Source organism: Lolium rigidum, chromosome 3 (assembly GCF_022539505.1).
Source record: "Lolium rigidum isolate FL_2022 chromosome 3, APGP_CSIRO_Lrig_0.1, whole genome shotgun sequence".
Taxonomy (NCBI): domain Eukaryota; kingdom Viridiplantae; phylum Streptophyta; class Magnoliopsida; order Poales; family Poaceae; genus Lolium; species Lolium rigidum.
Genome location: NC_061510.1, coordinates 95563347 through 95580839, shown reverse-complemented (window position 1 = coordinate 95580839; position 17493 = coordinate 95563347). Strand labels below are relative to the sequence as shown.

The 17493-nt window shown below is 44.6% G+C and overlaps 1 protein-coding gene and 1 pseudogene across 1 annotated transcript; both read left to right on the top strand.

The window, feature by feature from the left end:
* Positions 1–3036: 3036 nt before the first annotated feature.
* LOC124697705 lies at positions 3037–6219 on the top strand (annotated as a pseudogene).
* Positions 6220–9403: 3184 nt separating this feature from the next.
* LOC124695211 (transcription initiation factor IIF subunit alpha-like) lies at positions 9404–14966 on the top strand. The gene is made up of 15 exons (XM_047228089.1): positions 9404–9583; positions 9736–9894; positions 10177–10331; positions 10508–10863; positions 11262–11380; positions 11537–11659; positions 11765–11977; positions 12088–12267; positions 12482–12703; positions 12874–13095; positions 13434–13556; positions 13661–13873; positions 13959–14156; positions 14361–14582; positions 14723–14966. The coding sequence occupies exons 1-15, from the start codon at positions 9404–9406 to the stop codon at positions 14816–14818; spliced, it is 2781 nt and encodes a 926-aa protein (XP_047084045.1). The 3' UTR covers positions 14819–14966.
* Positions 14967–17493: the final 2527 nt, after the last annotated feature.

Here is a 17493-nt window from a genome sequence, read left to right as displayed (position 1 = left end):
TTTGTTATGTTTGGGGCAATATTTCCTTCTTATGAACTTCTAGAATCGATTCGGTTCCTTGTAGCAAAAGATGTTTTTTGCTCAACGAGATAATTAACAAAGGAACAATAATTCCAACACATTACTGAACCATGTTTAAAAGAAGATAAACTTCGTCATGGAGTATTGGATGATCGATGGGCTACAAAATCATAGGTCTTCAGATGCCGCATGGGCTGCATGCCGAGCGGGCATGCATCTGCTCCTTGGAGCGCTGGTAGTCTTCCTCGCGACCGGCTATCTGGGCGAGACGTCTCAGGCGCTGCAGCTCCCAATCGCTGGCGGGGTGCTCCCAGTAGTCTTTCTCATTAGCGGCTAACTCGGCGAGACGTCGCAGCCGCTGCAGCTCCCACACGTTGCCGGGGTGCTCCCGGTAGCCTTCGTTGTCGAGAGCGGCTATCTGGGCGAGAAATCTCACGCGCTGCAGCTCCCACGAGTTGGCAGGGTGCTCAAACAGCATGTGGCGCTCCTCCTCGTCCCGCTCGTAGCTTATCGTCGTCCCCATTGCCTGATCCATCGCTTCCGCCCAGGCGATCGATCTAGAGATGCTAATTAACTTTGTGGTTACAATTTGGTTCTAGCTAGGTTTCCTGTGCGTCGGTGATTGATCGAGTACGAGTAGGCCGTGTCTTCGATTTTATGGGGGCTTGTTAGGACTAAACCCCGTGCCGCTTTCAAAGATTCTCGACCGGAGTCGGACACGGTTTGCCTCCGACTCAGAATGCGTGACGCAGCCTCGCAGTCTTCCTGAGAAGCGGCAATACCCAAACCGATTCTAGTTAAAAGCGCCGGAAAAAATCATCTCCGAAATTTTAATGATTTTACTCTTCTGGTTGACGGCGTTGAATTTGACTATATATAACCCACCTAACTCCACGTTGGAACAACTTTGCGTTTTCTCGAGCAAAACAGATATTTATACCTCAGGTCATGGCCCTTAAGGCTGAACTCATATATGGCTTGTTTATTTCTCTCGTATTTTCACTCTCAGAAAATTCAGGGATGAGAGGGGATTTGATGTTCAACTTTCCCTTAACAGCCCCTCAAATTTTCTTCCTCAAAAATACACTAATATGAGGTGGAGATTTTAATTTAGGAAAAAAGAGGAAATTTGTGGAGATATCTCGAGATTATCCTGACCAAACTGGGAGAAGCAAACAACTGGGAATTTTCCAGGATTCAGGATCATCCACTCCGATCCCCCCAAATACACTAAGTAGACCTTAGGAGGAGGAGGAGGAGGAGGGGTGTTCAACGCCATAAAACCTTGCCATTAGCGTATAGCAGGTCAACCAGAGGACTAGAATGCATTATCCCTTGTTTAATTGGTAACCAGAGGACTCACACATTGGGGTTGATCTTATGAAAAAAAAAGTATTTCTTCTTCTTTGGATCATTTACTATCAACGGCGACTCGATAATTAGGTGATGCGAGGATAAATGGCGAGGCAATACCGCTCTTCGAGAACCACCTAACGAGCACAATATTCGACTAAGTATAATATTACCCGCCACAAGAGTGATATGATCGATCACTACGGTTCAAAACCTTTCCACCAAATGTGGCTTTCAGGCCAGATTTACTCGGATTTTGGGTTGCAACATGGACTTCTTCTAGATTGTTTGCAATGGTCCAATTGACGCAAGGGAAGGATGAATTCCGCTGGAATATTCATGTATGTAAAAGTTCTCGGTGGATCCCATGTATATAGCACTTGTACATTTAGAGGTGCCACTTGATAACAACACAAAATTAAAATAAAGTAATGCATGGTACCTTTGCAAATGTGTCATCCTTACCAAGGCTAACCTTGCGAATCGCAACTGGCATGGAGACTTATTGTTTTTTTTCTCATTGTGACGGGACTCATATGGCCAATCAGCAAAGTGGCTTCTACATTGTACCTACCATGTAGAGTTGCAAACATATTTTCCAACTAGCTGCGCCAGATCACAAGTGTAAAATTCTGATTAGGGTAGGTGCGGTTTTTGTAATATGATCGCAATGGCTATGTAAAAATGATTTCGTCTTTAATGGTATGAACTTTTGCCATTTGCAGGCCACTTCCGGTGTATCCAGTTGCTCAGATTGTGGTCATCTCTAAAGCATTTGGAGGACCAAGACCTATTTTACAAAGGTCTGTACACTAATGGAGAAGGTGGCGATCGAGGGATATTTTTATTTCACGTAGATGGCAACATAGCCAAGTGCCTTAGGTGTTCTACAAGTTTATGTACTTGCATCGTGCTGCAATTTTTTTGCTTTCTTCCTGTTATGCAGCTATGTGATCCTAGCTATGCAAATTTTGGGTGCAAACTCTTGTGGCTCGTATCGTCTTGAAGATAACTTCAATAAAGCTTCACATTATCAGAAAAAATAATATATGACCATCATGTTTTAAATCTTGACTTCATGGATGAAGTACAAGTTGCACTTTGTCTTTCTAATCCTTGATATTTGAAACATGATCTCTAAAATCCCAAACAGCCACGATCTCTCAGATAAGTCAATATTAAAAACTAGAAAATTGTTTTTCCCAGTTTCAAAATTTGTTCAGATTTGATTTTTTCTGATTTGAATTTTTTTCGAATTCCAAATTGTTCCTATTAAAAACTGTTCAAATTCGAAAATTACTGGCCTTTAAAAATTATTCAAATTCGAAAATTGTTCAAAAAAACTGTACATGTTATTGGGCTACAATTTAGAGCGGCCCATAAACGAAAGCATGTGTGATAGGAGCCTGGAAGAAGGAGTTGAAGCCGGAAGAACCCTTGTCAGCTCTCCCTGCCCTGCCCTGCTTTTGAGCCGACACGCCCCCGCTCGCCCCTCCCAACCGACCCCAAATCAAACCCTACGGAGCAAGCAGCGGCGCAGCAATGGCGCCCGGCACCGCCAACCTGGTGCTGAAGCCGGCGTGCGACGCCTGCGGCAAGGCCTCCGACCTCTACGGCACGGCCTGCCGCCACGCCACCGTCTGCAGCTCCTGCGGCAAGGCCATGGCGCAGGCCCGCACGCGCTGCGCCGTCTGCGCCGCCCCCGTCACCAACCTCATCCGGGTACAGCCTGCCCCTCCCGCGGCGCGCCCCCCCTAGTTTCTTAGTTCCGTGACCAATGCCGCCGCCGCCGCCGCCACCTCGTTTAGCGGTTTTCGGTTCGTTCCCGTGATTGATTTCTTGTTTCGGCGGCACGCGCAGGAGTACAATGTTCGGGTGGATACCACCTCGGAGAAGGCCCTCTCGATAGGCAAGTTCACCACCGGCTTGCCGCCTTTCTCCAAGAAGAAGATTGCGGGGAACCACTGGTCTCTTCGTAAGGACGGCCCTGAAGGACGACACCTTACTGCCACTATGCGGGTACTAGTTCCTCACCATGGATGCCTGATCAATCATTACTTTCTACGGTCCAACCTCATATGCTGCCACGATGTAAAACCCTTTTGTTTGGTGCTAATCCAACACGCAACAAGGGAGCTGTGTCGAAATTTCTGGAATACTCTGTTGTGAGCAAACTTCCCCAATATAACTGTACTTGTTGGCAACCAACTGATCATAAATTTGCAGCGTGCTACTAGTAAATACCTATATGAAACAAGTGGAGTTTATTTTCTTCATCTAATGGCAAATGTACCTGCTAGAGATACCCTTCCTTCGATCCGGATAACTTGCGTGGCTATCATCTTGTTCGTGTTCCTGTAATCCTGTTAACCTGTGTGTCGCACATGTTTGACAAAACAGGAGAAATACAACAACAGAAAGCCATGGATATTGGAAGATGAAACAGGGGAACACCAGTACCAAAGCCAGCTCGAGGCATCACAGTCTGCAACCTCTACATACTATTTGCTCATGATGCACGGCAAGGAGTTCCATGCTGTTCCTGCTGGTTCCTGGTACTCACAGTTTGCTCCTCTCCTTCTTTTTCCCTGTTTCATATCTACAATAATCACCACAAAAACGTAGTTACCTGCAAGAGTAAGAGGTTTTTCCCTACCAAGGGATACCGCTTGCAAGTTTCAAAATTCAGTATTAATAATTATGTGCTTCAAGGCCTCCAATAGAAACTGATCTCTTTGTTACAATCTCCTGTGTCTTCTCAGGTATAACTTCAGTAAAATCGCACAGTACAAACAGCTGACTTTGGAAGAAGCTGAAGAAAAGATGAAAAAAAGAAGAAGCAGCGCAACTGGGTATGAACGATGGATGATGAAGTCAGCTACACATGGACCTGCTGCCTTTGGTTCCGATTTCAAGAACCTTGATGAAGCAAATGACAAGGTCGAATCCAAGAAAGAAAATAAGAACAAGGATGGGAATCACCCTGTTAAAGACGAGGAGGAGAGAGAAGAGAGAGCTCCAAGGAGAAATGCCCACGGGCTTACCACTAAGGGCGTGGATGATGATGATGAGGAAGGTGGAATAGAAGACTTTGATTTTGATGCTGAAATTGAGATAGGTATGCTGATCAAATACTATCGATATCCGCTAACATTTGACAATTCTTAAATTTGCCCCCCTTTATGCAATAATATAGGACATGCTGATTATTATTGGTATCGAAAGAGCTGTTCATTCACCCCACAGCGGATTGTGTCCAACTAGTTACCACAGCACCCTGTTATTCCAAAACCAATTTCCAAGCTCCAAAAAAATGTGAAAGCATTCATGGATGTAAAAGTCATGGTATATCATGTGCATGATACTTTTAAAGATGTTACCGAATTCATAAAGTTCTTTTTGAACATGGAGTGCAGCGTCAACAAGTTGCACATACTTTCCGTGCTCATTCATAGTTAAACGCGGCAAAGAAATATACTTACTTATACATATGCACAGTCCTCAATAGTCTTTGCTGGAACCTGCTCTTTATCAGGTGATGATTGGGAGCATGAAGAGGCCTTCAGTGATGATGATGAGACTCCTTATGTTGACCCAGAGGAAAGACCTGATTTAGCCGATACTGAAAACCCTGCTCCACCAGAAATTAAGCAGGTAGAAAGAAGTGCACATGCTTGTGCTCACATTATCAGTTAATATGCTATGCCTGCTGCAAAATGCTGCAAGTATACTATTTACTAAATCTACAGACGGTACTGCCTTCACCAGAATTGGTGATAAATACATTTCTGATTGCAATGCTCTGTAGGATGATGACGAGGATGAACAAGGAGTGGGTAGCCTGAGCAAGTCCGGTAAGGAACTAAAAAAGCTGCTCCGTCGTGCGGATGGACAAAGTGAATCCGATGACGATGACCAAGAAGATACTGATGTAATGATCACCACTCCTCTTAAAACTTGTGTATGATTTAAAGTTCATGAGTTGCAGGTGCACAAGCAGTTTTGTTGACTTGCTTTCATGTTTACTCTTATTCAGCAGGAAGATGAGCCACCATCTCCAGTACTTGCTCCAAAACTGAAAGATGAATGCAAATGTGAACCACAGGAAAACAACCCTGCTAAACTAACAGCAACTGGACTTGCTATTTCCACTCCACATGCACCTAGCTCCAATCAGAAAAGGAGATCAGGGGGTGATGATTCAAAAACATCTAATGGCCCAGCGCTGAAGAAGCCAAAGAAAGAACTTGTATGTCATGTGAAGTTAATATTTAATCATATAATTGTAACATTGCATGAAATTCTTTCTCTGATCGTCCTAAATGTGCTACAGGAAACTAAGACATTGGGTGTCAAGGAGGAGCCACTCTCTTCATTGCAACCTATTTCAAAAGCATTTGCTTCAGCAGGAAGTGTGACCAACACATCTACAGTAACAGAGGAGGAAGTCAGGAGAGTACTTATTGCGACTGCTCCTGTGGCACTACAAGATTTTGCCTCCAGATTTAAGCCTAGACTCAGAACTCCAGAGGTAAAGCATGCTGGCTTTGTGATGCATTTTCCTCTGAAATATTGTGTTCTTAATAACTGTATGGTTTTTTGCTTTTCATACTAGTACTTCATACCATGGATTCATCTTAGTACCGACTTGTATGTCTTTCAGTGCATAGCACTTTGAGGATATATTGTTATATGTGCCCTATCAATGCATGCACGTTATCTTAATGTCTTGTTATCCTTGTATTGCAGGACAAGAAGCATTTTTTTGAAATTGTGAAGAAAATTACCAAAGTGGATAAGACCAAAGGCAGCAGCTACATTTACCTCCGGGAGGAGTACAAATAAACAGACAGTTAACACACCTGTATATGCCATTATACCCTTCTAGCATTGCATGCGTTACTTGTGAAAACTGATGTAGAATACGCTCGGTGTAAGTAACTGGTTGCCCTTGCTTGCCTGCTTATTCTTTTGATGCCCAGCTTGTAACCCCAAAAGAGATCCGTGCTGGTTGACTTGGTCTTGAAAATTCAATTTTGACCATTCATAGCTTACATATGGTTTGTAACTACAATTTTGTGATGATAGTAGCATTCCTTTTATTACGAGATGTATAATATTTGACGAATTGTCCAAGGAGGATACTGTTAAATCTTGAAGTTCTATTAGATATGAATGTGCAGCCACGATTTATCATGAAAGATATATTGCTGGACTATATATTGGTCGATCAGTCTGAATGCATGGCGATAAGAAAAGAGTTACTTCTACAGTCCTGCATTGGATAGTGGTAGCATACAAGATATAGTTCATGATCATGTTTTTCTCCAGTATTATTACAAATATCGATATATTATTGTTGTACATCATTTTTTATACTGGATTGAGCGAGTGCCCCTGGGTCAGAATAATGAACCGATGGAAAGAGCTCTTAGGATAGATGATGAATTTGTGATTTAAACGCAAAGGCGATATTTGGAGAACTCATGGTGAACCAAAATGCAAATTCTTTGCTTGGCTTGTCGCACGTTGCAAGATCCGCATGTTGGCCAATCTTGCTCTTCGGGTATGGCCGCATGACTCTATTTGCAAGCTTTGCCATATCCACCCCTTGAGATCCAGTGCCTTGCTTGTGTGAAGGCACTGATGAACAGTACTATGCTTTGACCCCCTTTTCCGACTGTTAGATTGAGAATGGACGGTTAGATGTGCATCAACAGTTCTCTGCGACAGAACACGTCTACAGAACATCAGCTACAGGTATTCGTCTACAGTAATATGCTGCAGGGCCCATCTACAGTACATATGCCACAGTACTCAATCGTGGCTGTACATTTGCAATCCAACGATTAATATGTCAAGGCACATAACTGTTCATTGGTGACTTGATAGAGTCAAGGCACTGGATCTCGATCCCACCCCAAGACGGTAACACCATGTTTGCCATGATTGTTCCTTCACCACGCGTGTGAGGGATTTAGTCCATGTAGACTGCGACCTCCTAGTCCTAGTGCCTACGCTGACATAGACGACATACAGAGATCCTCATCAAAGGCGAGATCGATCAGAGGGCTCTTTCATGCACATATGACCATGGAGACCAGGGGTAGTGCCTTGTGGGCTTTTCATTTTCGGTGAGCTTCGGCTGCACCTTTTTCTTGTTTTCTAACCTCACAAGAGATAAGAAGTGAGCCTACCTCATTTGATTACGGAACTAGATGTGCGAAGTAGACATAGTAGGAAGAATGTCATCGAAAATTGAATTCGGCTCCCTAGTGCATATGCTCCCTCCATAAAAAAAAAGAAATCTAATTGTTATAAAATTATAAGAAAAATTTGGCATGTACATCTCGACAATCATACGGTTTCAAGGAAACAGCTATTTTTTATGCTCGATGTAAAACGGATAAAAAATGTTTCAAAAAAGTCTTATTCTTACCACCAAATTTTGTCTTTTTGAATAGAAAGACTTTGTACTTACCCATGTAGCATGTAAAGATGTAGATGTGAATTTTTTGTTTGATTTTTTAATATTTTAAAATATATCAAAAACACGTATTACAAAATAAAGGGACCCAAGAGCCAAAATGTCACTCTCCAATGTCATCTTGTCGAAACTACAAAACAATGTCAGTTAGAGCATCTTGAATCGCATTCCTGGAACCGTCTTCCAAAGGAATTTGGAACGCACCAGACGTTTGACCTCCCCCAGCCGCGTGCCCCAAAGTCTTTTTCTGTCTGGCGCGGTCTAATACGATGTCCGGCGCCCTGAGTCCGTCCTCGCTACACAAGGAACAGTGCGGGGACGCCGGGCAGAAGGAAAACCCGTGCCGCGAGTGGCAGGCCTAATTCGTCAGCGATGCAGAGGCATGCAGCGCTGCAGCTTTGCCATAATGGCGACAACGGTTTCCAAAGCGGTGCAGGCGAGACGTCCCTTCGACGCTGTGCCATCTCCACGCATCGCCTCCATTCGCATTCCTGCGCTTGTTCGCGCGCCTTCTCCACCGCTTCCCGCGCTTTCTCCCCATCTCTTCCCGCGCCGCCATTGGCTATAAAAGGCCGCCCCCGCTCGCCGTCGCTACCACACATCCACAACCCTAGCCGCCATCCTACTTTCTCTACACGTGCTCCATGGCGGGTTCTTCAACTGGCTGCGGCCGCGGTCGAGGACACCACTTGTCGTCGCCTGAAGAAGAGGACTTCTCCTGCAACAAATACTTCGTGTTCGTTCTCTTCATCAACGACGACCCTTTTGGCAAGAAGAAGCTCCGGGACGCGTTCGCCGAATTTCTCAACGGCCGGGAGCCGGCCTCGGTGAACCTGCGGGAAGGAGGCTGCAACTTCTGCCGGTGGACGGTGGAGGCCTTGTTCGACGGGAAGGCAAGATCTACCTCTACACCGGCTGGAAGAAATTCGCCCGCGGCCATGACATCGAGGTCGGCTGCATGGTGAACTTCTTCTAAGAAGACGATGACAAGATGAGCGTCAAGGTGTTTGACAAAGAGTTTTGTTGTATCCACTACCACGGCGACTCATCAGGCGATGATAGCGACGACGATGGCGAAGAAGAAGACTGGTACCACCCTCTAGTCTAGGTTTTATATCCTACCTTGGTGTTTTCCAAGGTTTCTGAATGTTCTTCATCGTTCGTTTCAATGTTTTCTTCCAAAATTATAAATACCCTAAAAATTGTTAATTTTAAATAGAAAATTAGCCGGTGTTAAGTTTGGAGGACGCGGCTAGAGAGGAACACCCTCAAACGTGACACGAATGTGAGACATCCTTTAAACGTTCAAGTTGGACACGATTTAGAAAACGCGGCTGAAGATACTCTTAGCCCGAAAACATCACAAAAGTGCGGAACGGCCATTACTGAACTCAAATCGGAGGGACCACAGACGGCTGCTCTGCCCCTCCTCGGAGCCTGGAACAACGAGTTCTGGCTTTTGAGCCGACACGCCCGCGCTCAGCCCTCCTCCCCTCCGAACCGCCCCAAATCAAACCCTACGTAGCGAGCAGCGGCGCAACCATGGCCCCCGGCACCGCTAGCCTGGTGCTGAAGCCGGCGTGCGACGCCTGCGGCAAGGCCTCCGACCTCTACGGCACGGCCTGCCGCCACGCCACCGTCTGCAGCTCCTGCGGCAAGGCCATGGCGCAAGCCCGCACGCGCTGCGCCGTCTGCGCCGCCCCCGTCACCAACCTCATCCGGGTACAGCCTGCCCCTCCCGCGACGGCCCCCTAGGTTTTCAGTTCCGCGACCAATGCCGTTGCCGCCGCCGCCGCCGCCGCCGCAGCCAGCGCGCTCGGCGGTTTTGGGTTTCGGTGCCCGTGACTGATTTGCTGTTCCGACGGCACGCGCAGGAGTACAATGTGCGGGTGGATACCACCGCGGAGAAGGCCGTCTGGATAGGCAAGTTCGCCACCAGTTTACCGCCCTTCTCGGAGAAGAAGATTGCGGGGAACCACTGGTCTCTTCGTAAGGATGGCCCCGAAGGACGACAGCTTACTGCCACTATGCGGGTACTGGCTCCAAATCATGGATGTGATCATCGTTACTGTTTATGGTCCAACCAGATATGCTGTCGAAATTTTCGGTGCTAATCCAACACGCAATAAGGAATCCGTGTCGAAATTTCTGCAATACTTGCTACAAGTGGAGTTTATTTTGCTCATCTGATGGCAAATGTAACTGCAAGGAGAGCCTTCTGCCGTTGATTGTTACTTTAGCCCTGATAATTTTGCTACAAATGTTCTGTTCGAGTAATCCTGTTAATCGTCCGTCACACATGTTCAACAAAGCAGGAGAAATACTACAGCAGAAAGCCATGGATATTGGAAGATGGAACAGGGGAACATCGGTACCAAAGCCAACTCGAGGCATCACAGTCTGCTACCCCTACATATTATTTGCTGATGATGCACGGCAAGGAGTTCCATGCTGTTCCTGTTGGTTCCTGGTACTCAAAAGTTTGCTTCTCTCCTTATTTTCCCCATTTCATATCAACAATAATCACCACGAAAACATAGATACCTGCAAGAGATAAGCTTCAAGAGGTATTTCCCTGTTAGTAATTATGTGCTTGAAGGCATCAAGAAAGTGTTATCTTAGTTACAGTCTCTTTTGTCTTCTCAGGTATAACTTCAGTAAAATCGCACAATACAAACAGCTGACTTTGGAAGAAGCTGAAGAGAAGATGAAAAGAAGGAGAAGCAGCACAACTGGGTATGGACCATGGATGATGAAGTTGGCTACACATGGACCTGGTGCCTTTGGTTCCGAGTTCAAAAACCTTGATGAAGCAAATGACAAGGTCCGATCCAAGAAAGAAAATACGAACAAGGATGGGTATCACCCTGACAAAGGGGAGGAGGACGAAGAAGCCAGAGCTCCAAGGAGAAATGCCCATGGGCTTTCTACTAAGGGCGTGGATGATGATGAGGAGGAAGATGAGATAGAAGACTTTGATTTTGATGCTGAAATTGAGATAGGTATGCTCATCAAATACTATCGATACCTGTTAACATTTTGAGAATTCTTAAATATAGGACATGCTGATTATTATTCTTGGTATTCGAAAGCTGTTCATTCATCCCACAGCGGATTGTGACCAACTGGTTACCAGTGCACCCTGTTATTCGGAAACCAATTTCCAAGCTCCAAAAAAATGTGAAAGTATTCATGAATATAAAAGTCGTGGTATATCATGTGCATGATACTTTCAAAAATGCTATAGGATTCGTAAAGTGATTTTTGAACATGGAATGCAGTGTCAACAAGTTGCACATACTTTCCGTTCTCATTCCTAGTTAATCAGGGCAAAGAAATATACTTGCTTATACATATGCACAGTCCTCAATAGTCTTTGCTGGAACCTGCTCTTTAGCAGGTGATGATTGGGAGCATGAAGAGGCCTTCAGTGATGATGATGAGAATCCTTATGTTGACCCAGAGGTAAGACCTGATTTATCTGATACTGAAAACCCTGCTCCACAAGAAATTAAGCAGGTAGAAAGAAGTGCACATGCTTGTGCTCACATTATCAGTTAATATGCTAGGCCTGCTGCAAAATGCTGCAAGTATACTTACTAAATCTACAGGTGGTGTTGCCTTCATCAGAATTGTTGATAAATACATCTTTGATTGCAATGCTCTGCTCTGTAGGATGATGACGAGGATGAACAAGGAGTGGGTGGCCTGAGCAAGTCCGGTAAGGAACTTATAAAACTTCTCCGTCGTGCTGATGGACAAAGTGAATCTGATGACGATGACCAAGAAGACACTAATGTAGTGAACACCACTCCTCTTAAAACTTGTGTGTGATTTAAAGTTCATGAGTTGCAGGTGCACAAGCAGTTTCGTTGATTTGCTTTCATGTTTACTGTTATTCAGCAGGAAGATGAGTCGCCATCTCCAGTACTTGCTCCAAAACTGAAAGATGAATGCAAATGTGAACCACAGGAAAACAACCCTGCTAAACTAACAACAACTGGACTTGCTATTTACACTCCAGATGCACCTAGCTCCAATCGGAAAAGGGGATCAGTGGGTGATGATTCAAAAACATCTAATGGTGCAGCGCTGAAGAAGCCAAAGATTGAACCTGTATGTCTTCTCTTCTATTTTCATGCTGAACATGTGAAGTTTAAGGTTTATAATCCTATAACTGTATCATCACATTAAATTCTTTCTCGGATTTTCTATATGTGGTACAGGAATCTAAGACATTGGGTATCAAGGAGCAGCCTGTTTTAAACATATTTCCTCTAGATGGATTTGACACAAACACATCTACAGTAACAGAGGAGGAAATCACAAGAGTACTTATTGCGTTTGCTCCTGTGGCAATGCAAGATTTTGTCTCCAGATTTAGGCCTAGACTCAGAACTCCAGAGGTAAAGCATAGTGGCTTTGCAATGCGTTTTGCTCTGAAATATTGTGTTCTTAATAACTGTATTTTTTTTTGCTTTTCATACTAGTTCATAGTATGGAGTCATCTTAGTACCGACTTGTATGTCTTTCAGTGCATGCACTTTGCCGACATATTGTTATATGTGCCCTGTCAATGCATGCACAGAATTTTGATATCTTGTTATCCTCGTACTGCAGGACAAGAAACATTTTTCTGAAATCGTGACGAAAATAACAAGAGTGGGTAAGACCAATGGCAGCAGCTACATTTACCTTCGAGAGGCATTTGCTACAGCAGGAAGTGACACAAACACATCTACAGTAACAGAGGAGGAAATCAGGAGAGTACTTTTTGCGATTGCTCCTGTGGCACCGCAAGATTTTGCCTCCAGATTTAATCTCAGACTCAGAACTCCAGAGGTAAAGCATACTAGCTTTATGGTTCGTTTTGCTCTGAGATATCGTGTTCTTAATGACTGCATTTTTTTTTCTTTTCATACTACATACCTTTGGATTCATCTTATTACCAGACTTGTATGTCTTTCAGTGCATGCACAGGATTTTGATGTCTTGTTATCCATGTACTGCAGGACAGGCAACATTTTTCTGAAATTGTGAAGAAAATTGCCAAAGTGGATAAGATCAAAGGCAGCAGTTATATTTGCCGTCGAGAGGCATTTGCTTCGGCAGGAAGTGACACTAACACATCCACAGTAACAGAGGAGGAAATCAGGAGAGTACTTATTGAGACTGCTCCTGTGGCAATACATGATTTTGTCTCCAGATTTAGGCCTAGACTCAGAACTCCAGAGGTAAAGCATACTGGCTTTGTGATGCGTTTTGCTCTGAAATATTGTGTTCTTAATAACTGCATGGTCTTTTGCTTTTCATACTACTTCACACCTTGGATTCATCTTATTACCGACTTGTATCTCTTTCAGTGCATGCACCCTGCCGTATGTGCCCTATGCATGCACATGATTTTGATGTCTTGTTTTGTTATCCATGTACTGCAGGACAAGCAACATTTTTTAAAAAATGTGAAGAAATTTGCCAAAATGCTGCAAGTATACTATTTACTAAATCTACAGACAGTACTGCCTTCACCAGAATTGTTTATAAATACATTTCTGATTGCAATGCTCTGTAGGATGATGATGAGGATGAACAAGGAGTGGGTAGCCTGAGCAAGTCCGGTAAGGAACTAAAAAAGCTGCTCCGTCCTGCGGATGGACAAAGTGAATCCGATGACGATGACCAAGAAGATACTGATGTAATGATCACCATTCCTCTTAAACTTGTGTATGATTTAAAGTTCACGAGTTGCAGGTGCACAAGCAGTTTTGTTGACTTGCTTTCATGTCTACTCTTATTCAGCAGGAAGATGAGTCACCATCTCCAGTACTTGCTCCAAAACTGAAAGATGAATGCAAATGTGAACCACAGGAAAACAACCCTGCTAAACTAACAGCAACTGGACTTGCTATTTGCACTCCACATGTACCTAGCTCCAATCAGAAAAGAAGATCAGGGGGTGATGATTCAAAAACATCTAATAGCCCAGCGCTGAAGAAGCCAAAGAAAGAACTTGTATGTCATGTGAAATTTAGTATTTAATCATATAATTGTGACATTGCATGAAATTCTTTCTCTGATCGTCCTAAATGTGGTACAGGAAACAAAGGCATTGGGTGTCAAGGAGGAGCCACTCTCTTCATTGCAACCTATTTCAAAAGCATTTGCTTCAGCAGGAAGTGTGACCAACACATCTACAGTAACAGAGGAGGAAGTCAGGAGAGTACTTATTGCGACTGCTCCTGTGGCAATACATGATTTTGCCTCCAGATTTAGGCCTAGACTCAGAACTCCAGAGGTAAATCATACTGGCTTTGTGATGCGTTTTGCTCTGAAATATTGCGTTCTTAATAACTGCATGGTCTTTTGCTTTTCATACTACTTCACACCTTGGATTCATCTTATTACCGACTTGTATCTCTTTCAGTGCATGCACCCTGCCGTATGTGCCCTATGCATGCACATGATTTTGATGTCTTGTTTTGTTATCCATGTACTGCAGGACAAGCAACATTTTTTTAAAATTGTGAAGAAATTTGCCAAACTGGATAAGACCAAAGGCATCAGTTACATTTGCCTTCGAGAGGCATTTGCTTTGGCAGGAAGTGACACTAACAAATCTACAATAACAGAGGAGGAAATCATGAGAGTACTTATTGCGATTGCTCCTGTGGCACCGCGAGATCTTGTCTCCAGATTTAGGCCTAGATTCAGAACTCCAGAGGTAAAGCATACTGGCTTCATACCTTGGATTCATCTTATTGCCGACTTGTATGTCTTTCAGTGCATCCGCCCTGCTGTATATTGTTATATCTGCCCTATGCATGAACAGGATTTTGATGTCTTGTTATCCATGTACTGCAGGAGAAGCAACATTTTACTGAAATTTTGAAGAAAATTGCCAAAGTGGATAGGACCAAAGGCAGCAGTTACATTTGCCTTCGAGAGGAGTACAGATAAACAGACAGTTAACGTACCTGTATATGCCATTATATACCCTTCTAAACTTGAATGCATTACTTGTGAAAACTGATGTAGAGTACGTCGGTGTAACTGGTTGCCTATTCTTTTCATGCCAGCTTCTAATAACCACAAAGGAGTTTCGTTCTGGACTGCTGGTTGATCTGGTCTTGAAAATTGAATTTTGACCATTCAAAGCTTATATATGATTCGTAACTACAATTTGATGACATTAACATTCCTTTATCACAAAGATATAATGTTTGACAAATTGGTCAAGGACTCGAAGTTCTTTTAGATATGAATGTGAAGCAACGGTTTATCACGGAAGATATATTGTTGGACTGTATATTTTTCGATCAGTCTTAAATGCATGATGATAAGAAAACATTTCTACACTAGTTCATGATTATGTCATTCTCCAGTATTATTACAATTTTTTTTTGAAGCAAGGAGTATTATTACAAATATGGATACATTATAGCCGTACATTATTTTTATACTGGATGGAGCGAGAGCCCCAGCGGCCCAGCCCATAGACCAGATGATGAATTGTGATGATAAACACAAAAGCAATATTACTGGGTATCGTTACGTAGAGACCGACCTTCCCAGAGGAAAGTCGGCTCACATTCATTTGACACGTGGCATCTGCTGCGCGGTCCCGTGAGTGCCTCAACGATTCCCTCCGTAGCCACCGAATGCCTTCCCGCGATGTACGTCTCGTGTACACGCATGCACGAGAATCAAACAAAAACGAAGTATGGCTGGCCGCCCCGTGTACTGGTTCAGTTCTACCAACTATGCATGCATCTACACTGGTTCAGTTCTACCAACGGGTAGGTACAGTCGTGCACACACGAGTAAGTACAGTGGCGCACACGAACGAGTACAAGTACAGTCGCGCATACGGGTAGGCACAGTCGCGTACACGGGTAGGTACAGTCGTGCACACGGGCAGGTACAGTCGCGCACACGTGTAAGTACAGTGGCGCACACGAACGAGTACAAGTACAATCGCGCACACGGGCAGTCGCGCACACGAGTAAGTAAGTACAATGGCGCACACAAACTAGTACAAGTGCAGTCGCCCACACGGGTAGGTACAGTCGCGTACACTGGTAGGTACAGTCGCACACGAGTAAGTACAGTTGCGCACACGAGACGGGTATAGTCGCGGACACGAACGAGTACATGTACAGTCGTCCACATAAGACAGGTATAGTCGCGCACACGAACGAGTACAGATACAATTGCTCAGACGAGTAAAGGGAAAAATGCACCAAAAATATTCAAAAGAGAAGTACTTATCGGTTCATGCACGGGTACAGTTAGATACACAACACGAGTACAAACATAATAGTATAGGAAGTACGAAAAAAAAGTATCTCGAAACCTATCAACATGGGATCTAGTTTTAAAGATCTCGACGAGAGGATCTCAAGTGGAAACGGTTCGTCATTTGAACTTACGATTCTCGAGATATTTCATTTTGAAAAAATAAATCTATGAAAAAAGGGAAAACTGACGCAACCCAGCTCTTCTCTCTCCTCCTTCATCCCCACCTTGCTTCCCCTTGCAACACATGGCGAGCAGGGATACTACTTCACAGAGATTTTCTGGCGCCACATCGCGCCACTTGTCGCATGCGGAGCACGTTCTCTTCCCTTCGCGAATGTCGGCCTTTTTTTAACGATTTCGGATATTACTGCATGTAACCTTTTTATTTTGAGGGTAATGCATGTAACCCTGTTCATAAGCACGGACAGATTGACTCTTATATTTTTGTACCCTGCCTTCAGTGGCGGAGCTTGAAAGAAATAGTTGAGCGAGCCAACTAAAAGAGATCACATTTTTTTTTACTACCTAAGAATTTTGGGGGAAAATAGTATGAAAACTATCAAATAGCTAAGAATTTGGATAAATAAATAAAATTATACGTATATGTAGGATAACGTTGCATAGAAAACAAAAAATTTCCTACCGCGAACACGCAATCCAAGCCAAGATGCAATCTAGAAGACGGTAGCAACGAGGGGGTATCGAGTCTCACCCTTGAAGAGATTCCAAAGCCTACAAGATGAGGCTCTTGTTGCTGCGGTAGACGTTCACTTGCCGCTTGCAAAAGCGCGTAGAAGATCTTGATCACGATCGCTTCCGGCGCCACGAACGGGCAGCACCTCCGTACTCGGTCACACGTTCGGTTGTTGATGAAGACGACGTCCACCTCCCCGTTCCGGCGGGCAGCGGAAGTAGTAGCTCCTCTTGAATCCGACGAGCACGACGGCGTGGTGTCGGTGGTGGTGGAGAAGTCCGGCGGAGCTTCGCTAAGCTTGCCGCTTGCAAAAAGCGCGTAGAAGATCTTGATCACGATCGCCTCGGCGCCACGAACGGGCAAGACTCCTCCGTACTGGGTCACACGTTCCTCGGCTGTTGATGAAGACGACGTCCACCTCCCCGTTCCAAATAAGAAGAAGTAGTAGCTCCTCTTGAACCGAATGGCATGCCCCACGCGTGGTGTCTGTGGTGGTGGAGAAGTCCGGCGCGAGCTTCGCGGCGGCGGAACCATAGAGGAGAGGGGGCGGCTAGGGCTCTGGGGAGGGGGCGCTCGCCATCTAGTGGCGGGCTTAATCTTGTGGTGCTTGGGGTGGCCGCCTCCTCCCTGGCCCTCATTA